Source organism: Sinocyclocheilus rhinocerous, unplaced genomic scaffold (genome assembly GCF_001515625.1).
Source record: "Sinocyclocheilus rhinocerous isolate Xijiao unplaced genomic scaffold, SAMN03320098_v1.1 scaffold327, whole genome shotgun sequence".
NCBI classification, from domain to species: domain Eukaryota; kingdom Metazoa; phylum Chordata; class Actinopteri; order Cypriniformes; family Cyprinidae; genus Sinocyclocheilus; species Sinocyclocheilus rhinocerous.
The window spans coordinates 505,695-528,149 of record NW_015649610.1 but is presented as its reverse complement, the minus strand read 5'-3'; the positions used below and the strand labels follow the sequence as shown (position 1 = coordinate 528,149).

At 35.3% G+C, this 22,455-nt stretch overlaps 2 protein-coding genes across 2 annotated transcripts in view; one reads left to right on the top strand and one right to left on the bottom strand.

Annotated features, from left to right (window-relative positions):
• Positions 1-4,847: 4,847 nt before the first annotated feature.
• LOC107710921 (LIM/homeobox protein Lhx8-like) lies at positions 4,848-7,809 on the top strand. The gene is made up of 7 exons (XM_016515802.1): positions 4,848-4,943; positions 5,064-5,185; positions 5,272-5,492; positions 6,838-6,938; positions 7,146-7,241; positions 7,378-7,548; positions 7,738-7,809. The coding sequence occupies exons 1-7, from the start codon at positions 4,866-4,868 to the stop codon at positions 7,807-7,809; spliced, it is 861 nt and encodes a 286-aa protein (XP_016371288.1). The 5' UTR covers positions 4,848-4,865.
• An 862-nt stretch (positions 7,810-8,671) lies between these two features.
• Positions 8,672-22,455, bottom strand: part of LOC107710904 (choline transporter-like protein 5-B) — a 22,151-nt gene continuing 8,367 nt past the window's right edge. The window contains exons 5-22 of the mRNA XM_016515773.1: positions 21,897-21,981; positions 21,653-21,781; positions 21,131-21,161; positions 20,836-20,959; positions 16,900-16,983; positions 16,702-16,814; positions 16,144-16,275; positions 15,893-15,992; positions 15,671-15,763; positions 14,827-14,914; positions 14,428-14,690; positions 14,220-14,314; positions 13,932-14,035; positions 13,641-13,714; positions 13,116-13,204; positions 12,975-13,045; positions 12,559-12,643; positions 8,672-9,577 (exon numbers count right to left, since the gene is read on the bottom strand). Coding sequence (XP_016371259.1) covers positions 9,426-9,577; positions 12,559-12,643; positions 12,975-13,045; positions 13,116-13,204; positions 13,641-13,714; positions 13,932-14,035; positions 14,220-14,314; positions 14,428-14,690; positions 14,827-14,914; positions 15,671-15,763; positions 15,893-15,992; positions 16,144-16,275; positions 16,702-16,814; positions 16,900-16,983; positions 20,836-20,959; positions 21,131-21,161; positions 21,653-21,781; positions 21,897-21,981 — 1,912 coding nt within the window. The 3' untranslated portion in view covers positions 8,672-9,425. The remainder of the gene's footprint in view (positions 9,578-12,558; positions 12,644-12,974; positions 13,046-13,115; positions 13,205-13,640; positions 13,715-13,931; positions 14,036-14,219; positions 14,315-14,427; positions 14,691-14,826; positions 14,915-15,670; positions 15,764-15,892; positions 15,993-16,143; positions 16,276-16,701; positions 16,815-16,899; positions 16,984-20,835; positions 20,960-21,130; positions 21,162-21,652; positions 21,782-21,896; positions 21,982-22,455) is intronic.

Sequence of the window (22,455 nt, the reverse complement as noted above, 5' to 3'; positions counted from 1 at the left end):
AAGTGAGTTGTCACTGAAAGGTGAGGAGTTTGCATCTATGAATTTTTCAATCTGGTCGCGTGACTAAAATTGTACTACTTGTTCAATTGTAGGCCTACTACTTATTTAATTTCACCTAATTTGACCGTTATAAAAAAAAACAATTTCTGTCATTACAACTGCAACATGGTTTATATGCTTAAAATTACGCGTTCTTATTGGACAATTTTTATTTTCATCTTATATATGGTCTTTGTGTCCAGGGCCGTACGCAGGTTTTTATAAATACCAGGTCCCAAAATAGAGATTGGTAGGGGGGTTCGGGGGCATGCTCCCCCGAGAAAATTTTGATTTTCCTGACCTATATGTGTGCATTTTAAGATGTTTTAAGGCTCATAAATTGGATAATAGTAAAGGTTTAAAACCAAGTCAGTGGGCAGTAGCATAAATTATTTTTCATCATAACAGATTCTTAAACATGAGAATCATCAGATTAAATGTTGCAATGAATGATCCACACTACAAACTGGAAATAGAGGAGATATAGTTTGTTTATGTTTATGAATTTAATAAACTCAGTTATAATTATCCTGGTAGCCTTCAGTAAAATCATGTGTCTAAAATGATTAAACATGAATATTTTTTTATTTTATTTTTTTTATCGCACTAATAGAAATTAATCTTTAAAGTTTAAACTGATTTTTACATTTTATGGGCATTTTTACCTTTATAAAACCATTTTTTTCCTAAAAGTGTCCATTATCTGTCGAGTCAAATTCTTACATTTAATCAGTGGATTAGAATAATAAGACATTTGGGCTTTTACCAAACAAATTAAATCAACACAGAATCTGCATCTGAAGTGGCATTTAGATGTATTTACACACTGTTTAATGCAAGACATTAATGCATTTAACCTGCAATTACAAATGCATAAATAATGTTTTGATATATTAAACATAAAACGTTGAATACTGATATTTGAAGTGATTTAAAACATGAAATAAAAAATCGAAAAAATAGTCGAAATGTGAAATTAAAACCGCCAATAGGTGGCAGCAAATCACTGTTAAGAAGTGAGTCATTGCGATTGAACCGAATCATTTAAACGGTTGAATCATTCAGGAACGAAACACCATCATGTTGCTCAGAAACGCAAAACTGTGCTGTGGCTGGGTTTGGAATTATTTTTGTTGGCGAAATAGAGCAAAAACAGGCAATATGCTGTCTAAAACATAAGTCTCTTAATTAACTTCTTGTTTATTGAGCTATTGTAAAAAAAAAAATCAATATAACATTTGTAATCATGGTAATTTTTGGAGAAAAACGGCACTTCATATAGTAAATTGATTAACTATATGAAGTGGTATAAAATAAATACATTTTCTGCCCCCATGTCTTAATTTGTGATCATTCTAAATGAATTTTAATAGACTGAATCATGCAGTGAAAGAATGCACACTGATACACACACGCACTAGCTCAGACTTCACGTAATGTACATGGGCACTCTATACTGGTGTTTTGAATGCTTTTTGCAAAATACTTGATAATTGTCACTACCGTGAGGAACGAGGAGACGAGGAGTTGACTTCAAACACAGAGACTTTAATAATATTCGCGGAACCAGGAAATCACACGTAGAGTGGAAAGATGACATTCAATACAGGACGAAAAACTAAGAACAGGAAACACTTTAAATACACAAGACATGAGGGGATGATGAGAAACACCTGGGAGCAATAAACAATTGCACATGAGGGAAAACTGGGGTCATGGAAAGCACGTGGGGGAGGAAAACACAAGACACAGGCGTCCATACAGATCATTTCCATGCTACTATACTGGGTCACGAGTGTGCTGGATGATTACTAAAGTACAGCGGGGTGATCATATCAGAGTAAAGAGGTTAGGGGAACGTTATAATAATGTTCTGGGAACCAAAAACTAACGTTAGAAGAACGTTATAATAACGTTATGGGAACGTTAGAATAACGTTCTGGGAACGTTAAGAAAACTTTCCTGGCTAACCAAAAACAAACCATAAAAAATAACATTCTGGGAACCAAAAACTAACGTTCCGGGAACCAAAAATTGTTAGCTGGGGAAGACCCATTTTGAATGTTTAAGTGCTTTTCTTCTCTTTGTGCTCCCAGTCGCTGTGGTGGAGCAGTTATGAAGTATTGTTCTTTTAAATACTTTCCAGCATTTCAGAAATAAATATGTAGGCTATGCAAATTACACCGAAGTGCAACGTTACCTTACGGTGTTCGGGAGTGCTCAAAAAGGGTTTAAAACACTGAATTTTTTATCGATTTCTTCTCGTAATCTCAGAGATGTGGATTCGGACGGCAATTCAATTACCACACGACCTTGGTGTTTGTCCAAAAACAGTAGGTAATTCAGCCGGGGATTTTTGTGAGAAAAACACCGACATCCTGGATTTGGACGGCATTAAAATCACCAACTACCCCCTGTAAATGGTGAAAATCACTAACGTCCACCGTGAGAAACAATTACCGTCCGAATAGGGCTTTTCTCTGATCGTTTTAAATACTTTCACACTGCCGACATGTTTGCTGCATTAGTGCGTGCCTCTATTTGATCGCGTTAGTCATAGAAAGCACGTGGGGGAGGAAAACACAAAACACAAGACAAAGGACTGACAATAATGTCAAATCGCACATCGTTAAAACAACAATTACGATATTATCGCAGACAATATATCACACGCAACCCTGCTGAGGCATCTCAGATGATAAGATCTGTTATCTTGGCTTTTTATCCTTGCAGCACCAAAGCAGAATATGTAATTATTTTACAACTTCTGTTATTGGAAAAATACCGAGGTCCGGACCTCCGGTAGGCTACCTCAATGGTGGGTACGGCCCTGTTTGTGTCTAAAAGAATCCTGAAAAAAGTATCACAGGTTTAAAAAAACATGAAGCAGCCCAACGGTTTAAATCAGCATATTAGAATGATTTCTGAAGACACTGAAGACACTGAAGACTGGAGTAATGATGCTGAAAATTCAGCTTTGCTTCACAGGAATAAATTATATTATTATTATTATTACGGTAATATATGTCATACACCCAAAACTTTCATGGAAATCTCATGGAAAACAAAATAAAAACAGATGCCGCATATTTGAAAAATATTTTTAAAAACATTTGTGTTAAGTGTTTTTATTACTATAATTGTTAGCCTATAATCTATAAGTAGGCCTAGTTAGGATATCAGCCATTAGGCACAATTGCTGAAATTGGGTTAATTAAAAATAATAAAAAGCGACCCAATAAACTTAGGGCCTATAACTATATGTATTGACTAATAGTCCTATAAATTAAATAAATCAATATTGATAGACTAATAAAATGTTAATAGCCTATAATAATAGATTATTATTATTATTGTTGTTCTTGAAACATTAAAATAATGTAAGAACATTCAAACAAATGTTTATTTAAAGCGTGCAACTGTGCAGGTTTTATGGCACATGTCTGTCAGCTGGTGCATAAAGAATTTTAAAACGACACAATTAAAATGAAAACGCTCATTAACACGGAAATAGCTTAAGGCCAACACCTACTGTTTAATTTTGAAATACCAACAATGAACAAATAAATAACTAGAAAGCTCCTTTCTCGTCATAATGATACATTTTTATTTATTTTTTGGTCCCGAGGTGATGTATTCCATCCACAGTTCGGGCGAAATATTTCCACCATTTCCCCTAAATTATACCAGAAGAAGAAAAAGACCCGCCTTGAAATGGTGGCAATTAAGTGTCAAGAGTTTAATGAGACCTCTTCACCTTTGGGTTGCTCTGGTTGCGCGTTTTTGCCAAACGCGGGGTTTTAATTGGTGTTATTAAATAAATCAATTCTCTTCTTCCACTGATTCTTCAGAGGTTTTGATTGGCATGCGTAATTGATACGTTTGGGGTGAAGGCATTATGTGTGAACCGTTTCCGAATCCCTAATGCGGATTTCAAGTACATAATATACTGCACAGATAACCATTACTCTAAGAGTCGGACGTGTTTTAACAATGACTGGAATTCTGGAAGTCGTAAATGTAGTTTTGGTAATTGTTGCGGTTGTCATGGTGAAGAGGAGAGTGGATGATGTTTATGGGGATGAAGCGCGCACATTTAAAGGTTGCATGTGTTTCGGTGCGGGAAATCCGAAGCGCATTCACTACAGTCATGTCTATGGATCGCAGTGAGGATTTTATCAGCAAGTGCAGAGGAGTTACAAGCGACATTTGTATGGTAAATATACATATTTATATACTACGAATCTACGATGTATAGGTCAACGTTTTGCTAATAGGTTGGCTAATTCTTCGGGTTTTATTTAAATAGCCTACTTTTTAAATTTTAAATAGTTTTACAGTTTTTGTGATACACATGTGATAGAATAAAGCGTTAAATAATGACAATAGCCTACCTATGATGAGTTGCTGGTGTACGGATAGCCTACAAGTGCACGAGCCACGGTTGCTGTGGTTACCGCACGCGAACGCGATATTTTTTCGTAAAACGTACCAAAGATACGATTTTTTTTCGTTACTACATTTTTGATTAAAAATGTACATTTGATTAAAAATGTACATTTAATATGTACATAAAATGTTGATCGTGGAATTGAATTAAATGTAGAATTAGCCTATTTAATATCATTTATAAGACGCATTTCCCTAACCCAATGCGTTTATCTGTGCTTTACAGAAGTGCGCAGTTTGACTATAGTTTACAGTTGTGTGGAACAAATAAAATTTTCTGTATGTTTGAAATGTTCGATCAAATAGAATTTCTGTTTCTACAGAGTTCATCAGAACTTCTGAATGGCCGGTCTTCTCCATCTGCTCTACCTCAAGCAATGGCATCTGATTCTTTCCAAGGCAAAGCAGTTTGCACAAGGTGTAGAGAGGACATCCTAGACCAGTATCTGCTTAAGGTGAGAAGGATCATTTAACGTTGGTTAATATTTATTCATTTCATTGACTATTTGAAATGCTGTATGATCAATTCCATCAGTTGATTCTCCGTTTGTAATAAAATTTCTTGTTGAATGCAGGTCAATGACTTGTGCTGGCATGTGCATTGCCTTTCATGCAGTGTGTGCCAAACCACTCTGAGCGGACACACAACCTGCTACGTTAGAGAGCGAGAGGTCTTCTGCAAACTAGATTACTTCAGGTAGCTACTTCTGAAAGATGTACATTATGCATATGCAGACAAGATGTTTCAGTGTGTATTTAACCAAATCCATTATGGCTTGACAGGAGGTATCGAACATGGTGCTCATGCTGCGGTGAAACGGTTCACTCCACAGACTGGGTGCGCAGGGCGAAGGGAAATGTTTACCACCTGGCATGTTTCTTGTGCTTCTCTTGTAAGAGGCAGCTGTCCACAGGCGAGGAGTTTGCTTTGGTTGGACAAAAATTGTTGTGTCGAGTTCATTACGACAGCATGCTGGACAAACTCAAAGGTGCTGCTGAAAAAGGTAAGTTGAGAGTCCTGCATGCGCACAGGGTGTGCGCTTTAACCCTATAAAGCCTGCTGTATCATAACTGATAATCACATTTCTAAGGCCTCTAAATGATCTTGCATAAACTTTGCTGAAAAAAAAAGTAGAAAAATAAATACTACACACAAGTAGAAGCTTTTTGGTGTAATTCCAAAAATGTCCACCTTTGGGTTGTGGTACATGTCTTTTTGGTGTGAAATCTTTACTGATTGAAGTGAAAAGTAAAGTAAATGTAAAAAATATATATATTGATAGTAATATTTCAAGATGAACACTTACTGGACTAAAGCAACTATTTGATTTTATTCGTTTATTTGATTATCCATGTATTAGAAAAATCATTTTAAAATGTATAAAATACAATACATCAGGCTTTTGAGGAATGTTTATTTCTCAATCATCATTGTATTGCAGACAAAAATTGTTGTGTCGAGTTCATTACGACAGCATGCTGGACAAACTCAAAGGTGCTGCTGAAAAAGGTAAGTTGAGAGTCCTGCATGCGCACAGGGTGTGCGCTTTAACCCTATAAAGCCTGCTGTATCATAACTGATAATCACATTTCTAAGGCCTCTAAATGATCTTGCATAAACTTTGCTGAAAAAAAAAGTAGAAAAATAAATACTACACACAAGTAGAAGCTTTTTGGTGTAATTCCAAAAATGTCCACCTTTGGGTTGTGGTACATGTCTTCATTTTACATCATTTTAAAATGTATAAAATACAATACATCAGGCTTTTGAGGAATGTTTATTTCTCAATCATCATTGTATTGCATTGCATTTTGTTTTGCCCCAATAATTAAAACTAGAGATTTGATCATAAACTGATTAAATATAATCTTGCTAAGACACCTTATTGTGAGATATTGACTGATATTTATAAGCATTTCATGTAAGAAGTCTGCTAGAAAGATGTCTCCGATTTAAAGGTTTCAGAATTTCATGTTAATTTTTGGCCATATACATATCCTATGGAAGCCCGTTTCCGCCACAGTTGAGAAAAAATATAATTCTGTAAGTCATAATAATGAGAAACTTTCTCAAAATTATGACTTAGTAAGCACTTACCAACAAGTTACTCTGCCAGACAATGATCATGGCTTCAGATATAGAAGAATATATTCCAACAAAAATCACACGCATTTTATGAAGAAATGAAAGCCATTACATTTTTTTTAGAAACTAGAGTATGTAAAACTAATCCAGTAACATCTTAGGAAGAATAAAGCAGTTGTTTGGTTTTGATGTCTTCTGGTTTGTAGCATGCTCAGTATGTCTTATAAATAACTACACCTTTGCCTTACCTTTTATTATTCCAGGAAAAAACGTCTCTCCTGAAGGTGTGTTGCATACAGGCTGTGAAATAAACCAAAAACCATCTAAAAGAGCACGTACCAGTTTCACTTCAGACCAGCTACAGGTAAACAAAAGCATCGCTCTCGTGGTTCAATATGCGCCACACACTGAGTTCTGGGGTTTGAAGTCTTATTAAAATGAAGTTCAGTATATAAGCAATAATGGATCCCTGCTATGTTGTTGCTACTTGTAATCAAACCATATTAGAGAGTTCCCTCTGGCGTAATGTCTCTGGCCCTGTTGACACTATTTTGATGTTTGTGGCTTGCAGGTTATGCAGGCCCAGTTTGCTCAGGACAATAACCCAGACGCACAGACACTTCAGAGGCTTGCTGAACAGACTGGCCTTAGCCGACGCGTCATTCAGGTTACATTTCTTTAGCAATTTCTGAAGTGCCTAAATTAAGCCGTATAAAAATGTTAGCATGGTTTACGGTATGTGGCAACAGAAGAAAGCTCATATGCTGTCTAAAAGTAATTTCTTTGAATTTCTTTCTGGCCAGGTTTGGTTTCAAAACTGTCGCGCCCGTCATAAGAAGCACATTTCTCCCCCTCGTTCAGCAGTACCCACAGGAGATATGTCTTCACTCCAGTCCGTGTCCACCCTGAATGAGCAGCACTATTCACACACATCCCTGCTTACGGCACTGCACAGCACCTGCATTGATGGTGAGATCTGAGGAAATGTAGTACAATCAGATACATTCCTTAAATAGGACATTAGTACATTTATTATCAGTTTTTGATGAATATTACTAAAACTGCTAATGGAAAAGGTATCCAGTGTTAGGATGACATAAATTTGTCCCTGTGTGTTTGTGCTTTTGTTAATGGCTTTGTTTCTCTTTTTTTTTTTTGTGCACACGCCATCATCTCTACTCTATCAACCGTTACTGTCCCAAAAATCAACACATCTACCAATCAGCAGCAGCTAAACGGTTTACAATTCAGTTGTAAATGTTGTGCCAGTTGTTGTAACTACATTTATGCCGCCGCTAATACCTTTGTATTTAATGGATTAATTTATGTTTTTATTAGTGCTGTCAAACGATTAAATCGCATCCAAAATAAACGTGTTTTTTTTTTCACGTGTGTACCGTGTATATTTATTATGTATATATATATATATAAATACAAACACATGCATGTATATATTTAAGAATTTTTTTTATATAATATATATTTATATATAATATAAATTATATGAATATAAATATATACATGTAAATATTTTCAAAATATATACTGTATGTGTGTGCTTTTTTATATACATAAATATACACAGCACACACACATATATTATGTAAACAAAAACTTATTTTGGATGCGATTCATCACGATTAATCATTTGACAGCACTAGTTTTTATTTATTATTGTGTTTTGTTCATATCCCATGTGGTTTAACTAAAAATAAATAACTTGTCACATGTCTATATGAAATACTTTATTTCCGAAATTATCCTTGCACTTGGATTACATCATACAGTGTTATTAAGCTTTGCAAAATATATGCTTACAAAAATAGTAAAAATGTGTACCACACTGTAAATTATGAAGATAATTAAATAGTTACATATTAATGACATGATTAGACAAGTGTTAAACTCAAAATACAATTTAGATGAATAATGAAAGCTGAATAACAATCCAGAACATGCACTCACTGTATGACTGTTCACATTCAAGTGTTTTTAAACAACATAAAACTGGTAAAGAATACACTCTTAATACTCAAAAGAAAAACTACAGCAAAAATTTTTTTTTAATAAAAATTATTAAAATAAACGAATGCTTCAAAATATGAGCAGAAATTAGTTCACATAAAATAACTACCACTACTCTGTACACATATTCATATGAAGGTGTTAAGATAAATTCAAGTCCTTCCTTGGCTAAAATGAAGTGTGAACGGACACAATAAAATCACACTGAAGGAGTGTAACCTCCTACTGCTAGAGAGCATTGGGCCTGATGAGAAATGCAGTTGGATGGATGAATAAGAGCAGTAATGAAAGAATAAATAGAGTTAGAAGCTCTGCACAGCAGAAAATGGCTCATATCAACATGTGGTTGAGGTTAAAAGAGCTGTTAACTGCGTGTTCGAATAAGGCACTTCAGCTGAACTGAAATTACAAACAGCAACTTACAAAAGTTGAGAAAAATTCATTTAGTGAACAGCGAATAAATGTTACCGGTTATTTTCTCAATATGAGAGAAGTGTCAGTTTCACCCCAAATGGGTGCTAACAAAATGCAATGGTCATATAAAAGACAAGAATTGGTTAAAAAAATGACAAAAATCTACAAAAATCCACACAAAGACATTTCCATACATCCATAAACAGGAAATCATCTCAATTCATTTAGTTGCTTACTGTCAATTATATTTACTTGCATAATAACCAGAAAGATGCAGATCAGTACAAAGATTCTTGTATTTAAATTTTTGGGCTTCTAATGAGATTTATAATACAAAACTATCTACATACATGACTGAATATTGTTTAAATCAGTCCATTTACCATAATAACCAGAATCTGTGTTTTACATGTCAGTGCCTTTTGTTTGGTTGCTCCTTCTTATGTTTTCTACGTTTCTTTTTCTCCTCTGGTCTCTTGTTCTTCTTGTTGAGGATGGCACGCAGGCTGCTGCCCATGTAATACGGCCGGGTCGCCGAGCCGTCGTTCTTCTCCAGATCAAGCACTGAGAACAGGAGCACAAGCAATGTCAATGCCAACCAATCGCTCATGTGATTTTTGCATCAATTGCTACTCAAAGGGTTAGTTCAACCAAAAAAGAAAATGAGGCTGTGTTTTACTCACCCCAGAGCCATCCTCGGTGTATATGACTTTCTTCTTTCAGACGAATCCAGTTGGGGTTATATTAAAAATTGTCCTGGCTATTCCAAGCTCTATCATTGCAGTCAGCGGGTGTTGCAGTGCTTCAGTCCAAAAGAAGTGAAATAAAAAGCGCCCATCCATTTAAAAAAAAGTGTCTCACACGGCTCCGGGGGGTGAACAAAGGCCTCCTGTAGCGAATCGATGCGTTTTTGTAAGAAAAATATCCATATTCAAAACGTAATAATTAGTGATGTTACGTTCTGTGCCGAGGCTTCGGAGCGTGTCGAGAAATCCCGGCAGCTTTCAGTGAAGCACGTATCGAGGCTTGTATCGCTTTAGAGCAATGACGTCATTGATGACGTCCGAAGCCTCGCTTGGCCCGACTAGTTCAGGAAGCGGTTCGAATCTTGTAAATTCGCAGTCCTCTGCCCTGTTAAACTCAGCCACTTTCCAGTTTTAGACTAATACCGTTATTTCTAAGCCTTAACTGGCGCAAAACAGTGTATCATAGATTCACATCAGGTCATCTGTAATGTATCTGCATGTTTTACACTCTTTGTCCACCAGGTGGTATTGTGAGCAAATGAATCCTCGAGAAATGAACCCTTTTGTGAACCACTTGGTTGAAAAGCTTCAATGCTTCATAAGGCTTCATCTCGCCATCACTAGTAATAATCACTTTAATCTAGCTTGCGCTCACTGTTGTAAACGGAAGCAGTTCCGGGAGGATGACGTATCAGGTCGGCTTTGCGCATGCGCTGCTCAGAAGTGACGCACGCGGAAACGCAGCGGAGAGATCAAAACAAAACAACGGTCACTAATTAGAAGAGTGGCATTAAACAGCTTGAAAGATCAAAGACAATTTTTAATATAACTCTGACTGGATTTGTCTGAAAGAAGAAAGTCATATACACCTAGGATGGCTCTGGGGTGAGTAAAACACAGCCTCATTTTCATTTTTGGGTAAACTAACCCTTTAATATTTTTTGTGGAAATCGTGATACATTTTTTTCCAGGATTCTTAGATGAACACAAAGTTTGAAATAGAAATCTTTTGTAACGTTATATATTTAGCAATTCAATGTGTGCATGCTATAAAAAAATAATGCAATAAAAATATAATTTTTTTTTTTTTTTTATTCTTACCACAAACTTTTGAATGGTAGTGAATCACGGTTTATGCAAAAACATTAAGCAGCAAAAACAGTTTTTAACATTGATAATAATAAGAAATGTTTCTTGAGCACCAAATCAGCATATTAGAATGATTTCTGAAGGATCATGTGAAAATTCAGCTTTGCCACCACAGGAATAAATTGCATTTTAAAATATATTAAAATAGTTCTTTTAAATTTCAATATTTCATAATATTACTCTTTTACTGTAAATAAATGCAACTTTGGTGAGCATAAGAGACGTCTTTCAAAAACAAAAAAATCTTAACTATCCCAAAGTTTTTAACAGCATATATTTTAAGCTGAGAATGGAATGAATAATATTGATAATAAAATTTGTTAGCATTCTGAAAAATGAAAGAAAAATGAAAGAATCAAACCATTCATGATATTTAGGTTCAGCTTTATTCTAATGGGGGAAAAAAACAACCTTTTTACAAAACTTTCCCCCATTAAAAGACAACTTGTATACTGAACTTCACAGAGTAGACGCAGCATCAAACCGGTCTACAAAATTACAAAAAAATGGCTGTTATGTTCCTTTTATAAATTGAACTTGAAAAACTTTCAGATTGATTGCAAAAAAGATTGGCACGCTTCCTTTTAAACCAGGCACAGTTACTAAATACTGCCATCAGAACACCTGAAAATTAATAGATTCTATCAAAACATGGTTATAAGAGAATAATACACTGTATCGATTAAGATTCCTCCAATACAATAGCATTTTCCAATAGATTATGACAAAGTTAATATTAAAATCATGTGGACTAAGAATTCGGTCAATCCATCCACATGCACATCAATGTACTGTATGAACTTCTAAACCAAAAATGACATGAAAACAAAGGACTGTATAGAAAGAGAAAGAGGATACTTGCAATATAAAGAAAGTAAATATAGAGAATAACTTGCTTTCATCATCGATTACCAGAGTATTATCAGACCTTTGCTCCAGAAGACAAACATGGGTAAGGCAATGATGGACAGAATTATCAGCAAAAAGAAAAAGAAGGAAAAAAGTACAGCAGGAGTCAGTCAGTATCAGCAGACAGTGCAGAGAGAAGATCGCTTCTGTAAATGCTATCTGATTCCATATCCCAGAAGGCTTTGCTGTGCTGCGGGAGAGATGCAGCGTGCTACAGTACTAGCACGGTTCTTCATGTCCCACTGAGGAGACGGTTTCAGGACACTGCATACTTTTTGCCTCCTTGATCAGTTTTGTTAAGTATCCTGTGCAGGCCTGGAGGCATGTAATACGGTTTGGAAGGACTGCCATCGTTCCTTTCAAGATCTTCACCTGAAGGGTGTCCCGTCAAATCAGACGACGGAAGAAGGGAAGAGTTAAGGAGGAAAGACAGAGGGTTTCAAGGAAAAGGGAAAAAGAAATAAGAAAGCAGAGTTAGTCAGCAGTCATGCAGTTTGAAAAGAAGAAGTGAAAAGGATAAATACACAAAGATTACATCAGTATTATAATTAGAGAACAGAAGTGATCGAAGTCATGCACAGAGAAGAAGAGGAAAGGTACAGGAAGACCAGTGGGTGGGTATGTACAGTATTTATCAAGGACTAAACTAGCTTTTGAAAAAAGTTGAAAACATCATAAAGTTCAGCATTTATTACCAAACACACATAAGTGAATTCTGCAGATTTAATAAGGTGTACTTACAGAAGCAGAGGAACAATGTATCTACACACATGGCATAGACGTTAAAGAACCCGTGTGCAATCATATATGATCCAAATATCACAGTCTGTGAATGGGGAAAAAAGATTAAAAGAGAAATTACATTAGAATAAATCCGGGTTCCCAACATATCTCTTGATAAATGCATTTGAATAATGTTTTATTAAATAAATGCTATCTTATGTATTATATATATATATATATATATATATATATATGTTTTTTAAATAAATTAACTATAACATTAATTTATAATATATTGATTTATATATATATAAATCACTAAATACTGCATAAGAATTTTCTTAATAAATTAACAAATGTATAAAATGCAAATAAATAAATAAATAAAAATATATAAAATTTCTAGAACATGAAGTTGTATTGCTTGCACTCACCAGCAGAGGGACCCAATAATAATTTAATGATGGCACCTCTTCCTGGATTACACATATTCTGTTACACCAAATACACAAAATAATGATCTTTAAAAAAGCATCATATGACCCCTTTAATGTTGGCCTGGCTGTATGCCACAGATGAAAAGGTTGACTCACCCACACTCCCTGAGATCAGCAGTTTGCCCAAGAACAGCAGGAAGTCAGTCACCTTGTCCAGAACAGCAACTCTAGAGAAAAACACACAGAATAATAAACAGATGCTATATATTTAGTCTTGGAGCTCTTAAGTAAACCAGATATTTTATTATATGAAATATCTAAAGAATTTGCAATTTATTAGAAAACAATATTTGTCCAAATACGAGTTGTGGCAGACAACAATGTGTTTTTCTCCATGCATGGCTTTTGTTAAAATGATGTTTCACAAGTCGAACACAAAAGAAAAACATCAGACAACAAAACATATTTCTTTAATGACATGGAGGCAACATTTAGCTAATTTTGACAGTGATAAACTTAATAAAACAATAACATCCTAAAAACATCCTGGAAATGTCACAATAACTGGAACAAATTCTCAAACAGGTGCGTGTGTGAGACAGAGTCCTTGCAGCTTCACACCTTGACAATGACATTATAAATGTAGCAGCTGTGCAGTTTTACCTCATAACGTTCCTCATTAACAGAAAGAAAGCGTCTCGCGCTGAGGCACAGAAATTCTTCCCATATATTGAAATCTGAGGACATGAATCAAATCGAACAATAAATGTCAATGCATTCCTTCTTTCTGTCAGTCTGTTTCTTGACAACACAGGTTCGATATTGGCATATTTAAACAAATGAAACTATTTAGTTATCCACATTGAAAATATATGCTGTTATATGGTAGTTATATATATATACACAGCATGAAGTTATGAAATACCTGTACCTTGAAAAAGTGGAGCGACTCACCATAATGTAAGCATTCCTGTTCATGAACTTGATGAAGTGCTCTAGGCACCAGAAACAGCATTTTAGGCAGCACAGCAGGAAGCGTGTAAATGCATTGTGAGCACCTGCGACAAAAACAGAAGAAAGAGAAGCACCATTATTCACAATGTATTCTACACTATAGAATATATCATTGTTGAAACAGTCTTCTTGATATTTTTGTGGAAACTGTAACAAATGGAGACATCTGAGACCATCACTGATGACGAAAATGAGTAAAACTTTTAAAAATTAAAATGTGATTCATACCTTTCAGTTTGTGGTCGAGGTACTCCAGAATAATCCGGATGAACTGTACAATGGACAGAATCAAAGCTCCAAACGCAAGAGAGCCTGTGTGATACCTGGAACAACATTGTAATGTGATTACAGTGAACATTTCATTTCAGTCCAGCAGCTCTCCACTCAGACACAATCAATCATCTACAAGCTTCTAAGACCACAGATGGCAACATACCTTAAAGCCCTGCCAAATGATGAAGCCAAGGGGCAAGGTGGGATGTCTGCTGGCTTCCTCAAGGCCCAGTAATACGAGGCGAACGCCCCGGCGAGGGTGCACTGACCCAGAGCGATGGTGAAATTCACCAGCCAGAGGAAGACCAGCAAATTGCAGAGCTGAAGAACAAAGATGTAACGGTGGTACAAACTCTCCCCACCGTAAAAAGCAAATGTGCACTGGGAGCCTGGACACAGTTTAGTCACGTTGGATTGACTGAAGGTCTGAAACACATCAAAGAGACGGAAGGAGTCACCAATGTGAACCAATTACTGGATTTAATATTTAAAATGTAGTACAATGAAACCTGTACACTGTGTATCTCAGATGATCACAGATTACAGTAGGGTTAGTTCTTACCTCTGGGTCACAGGTGAGGTTGGTATACTTGCAGTCGGGTAGCGTTGACATTACTTTATATACTGCGTCACCAGATGATGCCAGGAAACTGAAAGAAGTTGTGGTTAACGAAAATACAATACAAACTAGCTAAAGCTAAAATGTGTAATATCTGTGCCACCAAATGTTGTTTCTGCCACAGAATGAAAAAAATAGGGTAATTATTCTAAGACTTCTTTTTTGCAATTCTGAGTTTACATTTTCACAGTTAGAGGAGTTTACATCTCACAATTCAGTTTTTCTTTTGTTTTTGCCACATAATAAAAATTGTGACTTTTTATCTCACAATTCTGACATTTTTGTCTAGAAAATGTGAGTTTATATATCCCAATTCTGATTTGTCTTCTCAGAATTGCTCAAAAGTCTGTTTATAAATCTCACAATTCTCAGAATTGCAAGAAAAAAAGTCTGAATTGCGAGATAGTCACAATTACCTTTAAGATTTTTTTTATCCCATGGCAGAAACATAGTCTTGTCCCAATGCCATGCATTAAAACAAAACCTATTAAACCTAAAAAAATTTAACTGTTTACAATTTTTTATATTTGATATTTAAAAAATAAACTATTAAAGTTTTTATAAAAATATTTTTTTTATAATTAATTAATCATTTTAATAAATTAACATTTTTACAAAAAATATAATAATTATAATATATATATACATACACACACACACACATATATATATATATATTTTTTTTTAATCTATTATATTATTAATAACAAATATTAAAATATTTACACTTAAAATTAAAAAGTACTAAACTTCATTCAGCATTCAAATTAATTTAAAATTTGGATACACAGCTGTAACAGCCCAGTATGCAATACAAAGAGCCAGAAGCAGGAAGGTGATGATGGGATAGAACAGTGTTGACATGATGCAGCCAATCGCCCTGTAGGAAAGAGAGAGATAACGTATAAAATAACATTTGACAGCTTTGTTTCAGGCGTTTTTCCATTCTTTCCAAGCACCACCATTAAACAGAAGAAAAAGAGAGAAAGACAGGCAGAAAGAAACTTACTTGCTGCCCTCCTTTAGAAGAGCAATGGCAATACGAACTCTGTTCCGCAGGAATATCAGTACTAAGATGATGATAGCTTCAATGACAGCCAAGGAGATCACTGCGGTAAAATATCAAGCTGTCATTCACTTCCATCAAACTGAACTTTCATCAACTTGACAGTGCAGCTGCATTGCTTGGTTTGAGATGCATTATCTGATTTCAACTTCACTACAAACACTCATATATTAGAATAACTGAAGAAATCTCACTGAATATGAGCCAGGTCTGACTCAGCTGCAAGTAAACCCGGAAGTCAGTCTGGAATCCGATGTCTGAGATGGTAATGTCAGAGTCCGGCTTCCCCTTGAGTGAACTGTACTCCCAGTAACAATGCCATATTCCTGTAAGTAACAGTCAGGACACAGCAATTGAACCCACAATGCAGAGACATTCACAAACTATCGTAGCCAACACATAATTTAGTGTTAATGTCAGTTACAAGATCAGGGTTTAATTTTTAATGTGAACATTTATTGCCTGAGAATTCAAGAGAACCAGATTAGTCTGAATCATGAATGATGCATTTAGTTTTTTGAACTGGATCATTTGGTTCACTGATTAGATCGGTCTGAAAAGAAGACAAAAAGGACTTTTTGAAGTCTGAAAATTGTGATTTTCTGTTGGATGAACGACATCCATCCAAGAGCATATTATATAATTTTTATTTTTGTGTAAATTATCCCTATAATTTGTTACATTTTGAAGTCTAGTATATACGAGTTTAGTTTTGGAGTTTTAGTCTGTAGTGTTCTGTAGTCATCACCAACCATAGCCCACAGCCGCGATGACCCCAAAGATCACCATCCAGAAGAGAACGCCAGCGGTGAACCTCAGCAGCAGAATGAAGATCAGACTGACCAGCATACTTATCACCAGACCACTGAAAACACCCATGAACCACATATCAGCCATACTGTATCAATCTGTTGCATTTCTTAAAGGTGAAAAACTGAGGTTATACATACATTAGGATCCAAAACCACGAGCTGGCGTAATCCTCAAAGATTTTGACGCCCACCTCCTTTGCATCCAACAGGCTGGTGATGCCACTGTAAACGAGCACAGGAAACAGTCAAAAACAGTCAACTCTACTGACTGTACAGAGCAGTTTATGGGGAGGTTTATCTCATAAACATGCTATATACAGTCCTTTCTTCATTAAACTAAGAAGCAATGGCACACTACAGTGGAGGTGAAGGGTTAAAGAACTTAGTCAAAGTTATTGAATCTGACACAACTGAAAATGATGCTTTGAGAGACAGAAGTACAGTCAGTGCAATATATTGTACTGTTTAAAAGGTCACTGGACACATCTAATTTTCTTAATGTTTTAAAAAATGTTTAGTCTAGCTGAAATGTTTTGGAAAAACAACAGACTTTATTTCTATCCCACACAGTCTTGTTTTTACTCAGGCCAAACTAAAATTAATATAGTGTGTATTATGGTGAGAGAAGTGCTTTTACATAAACTACCATTGGAATGTTTTTAATGTGCCCCTTTTATGGGTAATGAAAGGTTCATATTTTGGTTTTGGGAGTCCCCATCAACAGGTTGACATGCATGCAAGGTTAAAAGAACACTTTAATTGTCTTATTATATGCATTTATTTTTACCTTATTTGCTCAATGACTCCCAAACGATTCGCTCAACGATTCATTTTTCCAAACCCCTCCTTTGAGTGACGCTAATCTGCGGTGATTGGTCCGATTGGTGAATTTAATTTCCATTACATCTTGACTGTGATGCCTGATAAATCAGCGTTTGTGAGCGCAGTGCTGCTTTGTTTACAGCCGTTACCGGGGAAACAGCTATTTTTTTTTTTACCGCTCCAAAAGTGGCACCTAGTGGCAAAGAATGAATGTTTTCCCGGGTCTGCACCTGCAACAAGTGGGCGGGCAATATGCAAAAGTTTCATGTTGATCAATATGAAACGGCTTGGGATTTGTTTTAAAAACGACTTGTTTCAAAGTCGACTCTTTCTTTTGAGAGACAATAACTTTATACACGGTGCACTTTCAGATTTAAAACTTTGCAGGATGTTTTCATTCACTTAGAGCTGTATTACACACTGCATGAAAGGTAATTTTCAAAAATCCATAATAGGGGCACTTTAAGAAATCAACATTTTTATTCAGCAAGGATGCATTAAATTGATTAAAAGTGACAGTAAAGACATTTATAATGTTACAAAAAAGTATTGCGGTTTCCACAGAAATATTTAGCAGCACTACTGTTTTCAACACTGATAATAACAAGAAATGTTTATTGAGCACCAAACCAGCATATTAGAATGATTTCTGAAGGATTGTGTGACACTGACTTCAAGACTGAAGTAGTGGGCTGGCTGAGGAAAATTCAGCTTAGCCATCACCGGAATGAATTACATTGTAAGATATATTAAAATACAAAAAGAGTTATTTTAAATTGTAATAATATTTCACAATATTACTGTTTTTACTGTATTTTTGTTCAAATAAATGCAGCTTTTGAATGGTAGTGTATTTAACATTTGATTTTATTACTTGTAAGCTGGGTATATTTTATATAGTTTTGTGATATTCACCGATTTGTACAGAAGTGAGGTAGGTTTGAAAAGGATAGCAGCAATGTTACAGAAGCTATTTTGAAACTAATTAGTCGAGCTAAAAGCTACCCAATTTAAAGTTGGGTTAAACTACATTGAAGCTACTTTTTAATAAATGCAGTTATCTATACTTAGCTATAATTTTGTATAATTATTGTAAAGGGGGAAAAAGTAGAATAGATGTACATTGCTACAAAAAAATTCAGTGCAGACACCTTGGCAGGAACTCAAAGAATCATGAATGATTCATATGGGAGCATGAGTCTGCAAAAAAATCCAAAAAAACAAAACCCAAAAAACCCAGCATTGTCATGTTTCATCACTACTTGCTCGAAAAAGTAGCCTGCTGCTGGAAAGCTGCACTATACTGAAATCAGCTCAACTAATTTAATCAAACCGAAAAATGTTCTCCAAGTAATGCTGATGAAAAGTGTGTTTCCCTATAGCAGAGAAGCTTTAGGTGAATGGAGAAGAGCTCTGTGTCCCAATTTTAACATCTGCATTTTAAACTCCTACGCTCAATTTTCCCTTGCTGAAAACACGATCAATGTAGTTCATGTACAAAACGACCTTGCGATGACATTAAATCACATCTTCCTCACTTGCGTTTGCCATTATATTCTTAAAAAGCTCTTTCAGCAGAAAGACATCTGAGGGATTTTGTCAGTGACCTCAGTTTTGACAAGGGGAAAAAACATACAGAGATGTGTTTTTTCTGTTCTACAGATTCTTTGAGAGGCAGCAGGTGCAGAAATGCGGTGAGGGAGGTTAGTTCGTAGATAAGCGAAGGACAAGGTCGAGTTTCAAAGATGACAAGAAATGGAGACCTTTCTGTTCCTTGCTGCATAGCCGTAACTTTGCTACAAAAAGAAGAAGCATTGAGCATGTTACAAAAGACACACATGAAGCAAAAACCTTGGCTTTCTGCAATCAGGTAAAGAGTTGCAAAAAGCAACCGCAGATTAGAGTATAAAAGTGCCTGTTTTTGTGAGTGAAACTCAATCCAAAAGTACAATTGTTAGGGCCTGTTCACACAGGACACATTCTTGCATTAAAAAACAGCTAGATGGAAAAAGCTAAACTACTTTAAACTAATATTACCAAGATGTGATGTGATGGCAAAGACGTAAGAACACATCCTGTGTGAACATTGTCTTGCAGACTAGTTACAAGAAACCTGCCTGCTAAAATAAGAAAATACACCGTGTGACCTTTCACCCCAGGTGTTTAAATCAGTGCTATTATAGCAGCAGCAAACTCATGCGAACATGCACAGCTTGACTTGTTTGCTTAAAAGGCCAGATTCTCTCTGACCTTTTGTAAGCCCAAATGTCATACCCAGATAAAACGGTCCTCTCTTGCCTGGATGGAAAGACAGTATATTTAGGAAGAAATGTTGGAAATAACTGTATTCTTTGTTTACCTGCTGTATTTGTACAAATGCACATATTTTTTATATCAAGATGCAAGATATTTCCATTCAAAAGTCTAGGGTCAGTTTTTTTCTTTAAAGAAATTAATGCTTTTCTTCAGCAAGGATACATGAAATTGATATAAAACAAAATAGTAAAACATGTATAATATTAAAAGAAAAGTTGTTTCAAATAAATTATGCTCTTTTGAATCTTCTATTCATCAAGAAATTCTTTCAAAAGCATTAAGAAATCTTACCGACCCCTAACTTTTGAACGGTAGCGTATACTTAAACTCTGACTCATACAACTAAAATGGAAACTGAGAGCTCCTTCAGAAGAGCATTCATTAATTAATAATCACTATATCTAATTAGGAAGAGCGGAGCGATTTTATGCAGGCCAGAAGATATTTTTAGACTCATATATATGGGATAATGTATAGTCAGCCAGTTATTACCTCAAAATAAGCACTGACAATCGAGACTCTGAAGGGGTTTATTTTGCATGGGTAACCGACTGACTGTATATTATCCCACTTAAAACACAGCTACTTAACCAAATAAATATATAATTATACATGAAACATTGATTTGAGATGAAATGATTTTATTATGGAAGAAGACAGAGACTGCGGAGTGATACAAGTGAAACTAGCACAGGTTTTAAATTATATGTAATATAATTACGCAAGTAAATTATATACTGTAGTTTAGTGGCATTATATAACAATATTTGAATAGCTAGTCCTCCTATTCGTGTTACTCTCAATGAGAGCAATTTTGAAGCCATACAGACAGTGCAACACCAGTCCAACATCTACTTAACAGGCTGGTGGAAGACTAGTACGGTGGTAGTCTTATATGGGTGCTATGCACTAAGCACTACTAATAAGTGAACTTACTTTGCTGCATCTCTCAGATCGACGACACTTCTGATTTTACCGTGTCCATCCTTGAAGCTTGTTTTGTTGGCAACAGTTAATGTCCCGTTTCTGGTGATGAAATCGGGAAAGCACCTCTGGAGAACTGATGGAACAGCAAAGAATAACGAAAAAATAAAAATCCCACTTAATTTTTAAGTATTTATAAGATGTCGAGGACATGCTTTGTGTCTGTCTGCTCGTTTATCTTCAAGGCTTAAATTTCTGAGAGGTGATAAGCCTCTCAGGGGAACGACACGCAAAGAAATGTAGGCACCTGCTGGAGTGTACATGTGTGAAGTATCGGCCTGCTAAGATGAAACATTGTCATCAAAAATGCTCATGTATCTGACCATAACAGGCATAATATTCCTCTAGACATAAAAGGGTTCCTGCACTCTTTTAACGAATGAATTTCTATGAATTTTTAAGTAGTTTGTGATTACTAGATAAGGATTATTCTATGAATTATTACTATATTATTTCATGTTTAATGAATTATTAAATCAGTTAGCTAAAAAACTATTTATTCATTTATGAGTCAGCTCAGCAAATTGAAAATAACCATCTTAAAAGAAAGATTTGCTTACAAATAAGACATTCACTTTAAAAATGTCATTTACTTGTAAGATTGTATTAATTTCCGTGACCTTTCCAGACCTAGAAAATAAAATCGTACAAATTCACGGCTGTGGGAACCCTGTTTCAAGAGTTTTCAAACTTCAGTGTGCATGTGATGATCACTGAATTTAAACAAAGTTTAGGTTCTTGCAGATACTCTCTAGTTTCCACATGGTACCTTATCAGGATTGTTGAAGCCCGGCTTGCAGAATAGCTTGTAGTAATCCCAGTAGCTCTTATTGCGTCTATAGTTGTATTGCATGTCGATGTATGTGGCAAATCTGTCTGGGCACTTGGATACACACAGCTGGGGTGAATAAGAGAGAAAGAGAGGCATCAGTTACAAAACAAGCCAGTGCTAAATACAGAACATTCCAGCTTAGAGAGAATGACAGGTGGTTTGCAAATAGTGTCTGTATTACCTGAGTTGTAGGGCACTGGAGGTTAATGAGGACTGTAGGATTGGCACATTGTAAAATATTGAAGTAAAATAATATGGCTTTATTTCTGTGGGGAAGAAATAGAAGGTGTTTCAATCCACCTTTGAAACGTAAAAATTTAATAAATAAATAAATGAATAAATAAATAAATCTCATACTTAATATATGAAGTATGAGATTACTTTTAAATATTTTATGCAATTTATTAGTGGTGCAACGGATCACAAAACTCACGGTTCGGATCATATTATGGATTTTGAGTCACGGATCGGATCATTTTTTGGATCAGCAAAAAAAATAAATAAATAATAATTTGTGAAAGCTTACTTTAAGTACTTCTATACCACAGCAAAAAAAACTACTAGCTTAACTAATAAAGCTAGTAATAAAACAAGAACAATTACACAAATTACAAGCATAGATGAATACAACAAAACACAGTTACAAATAAAGTCAGTAACAGTAGCATTCAGGTGCAGAAATGTAATAATTAAGTGTAAAATAACACAATAGTGCTCACTGCACAAGTTAAATACAGATT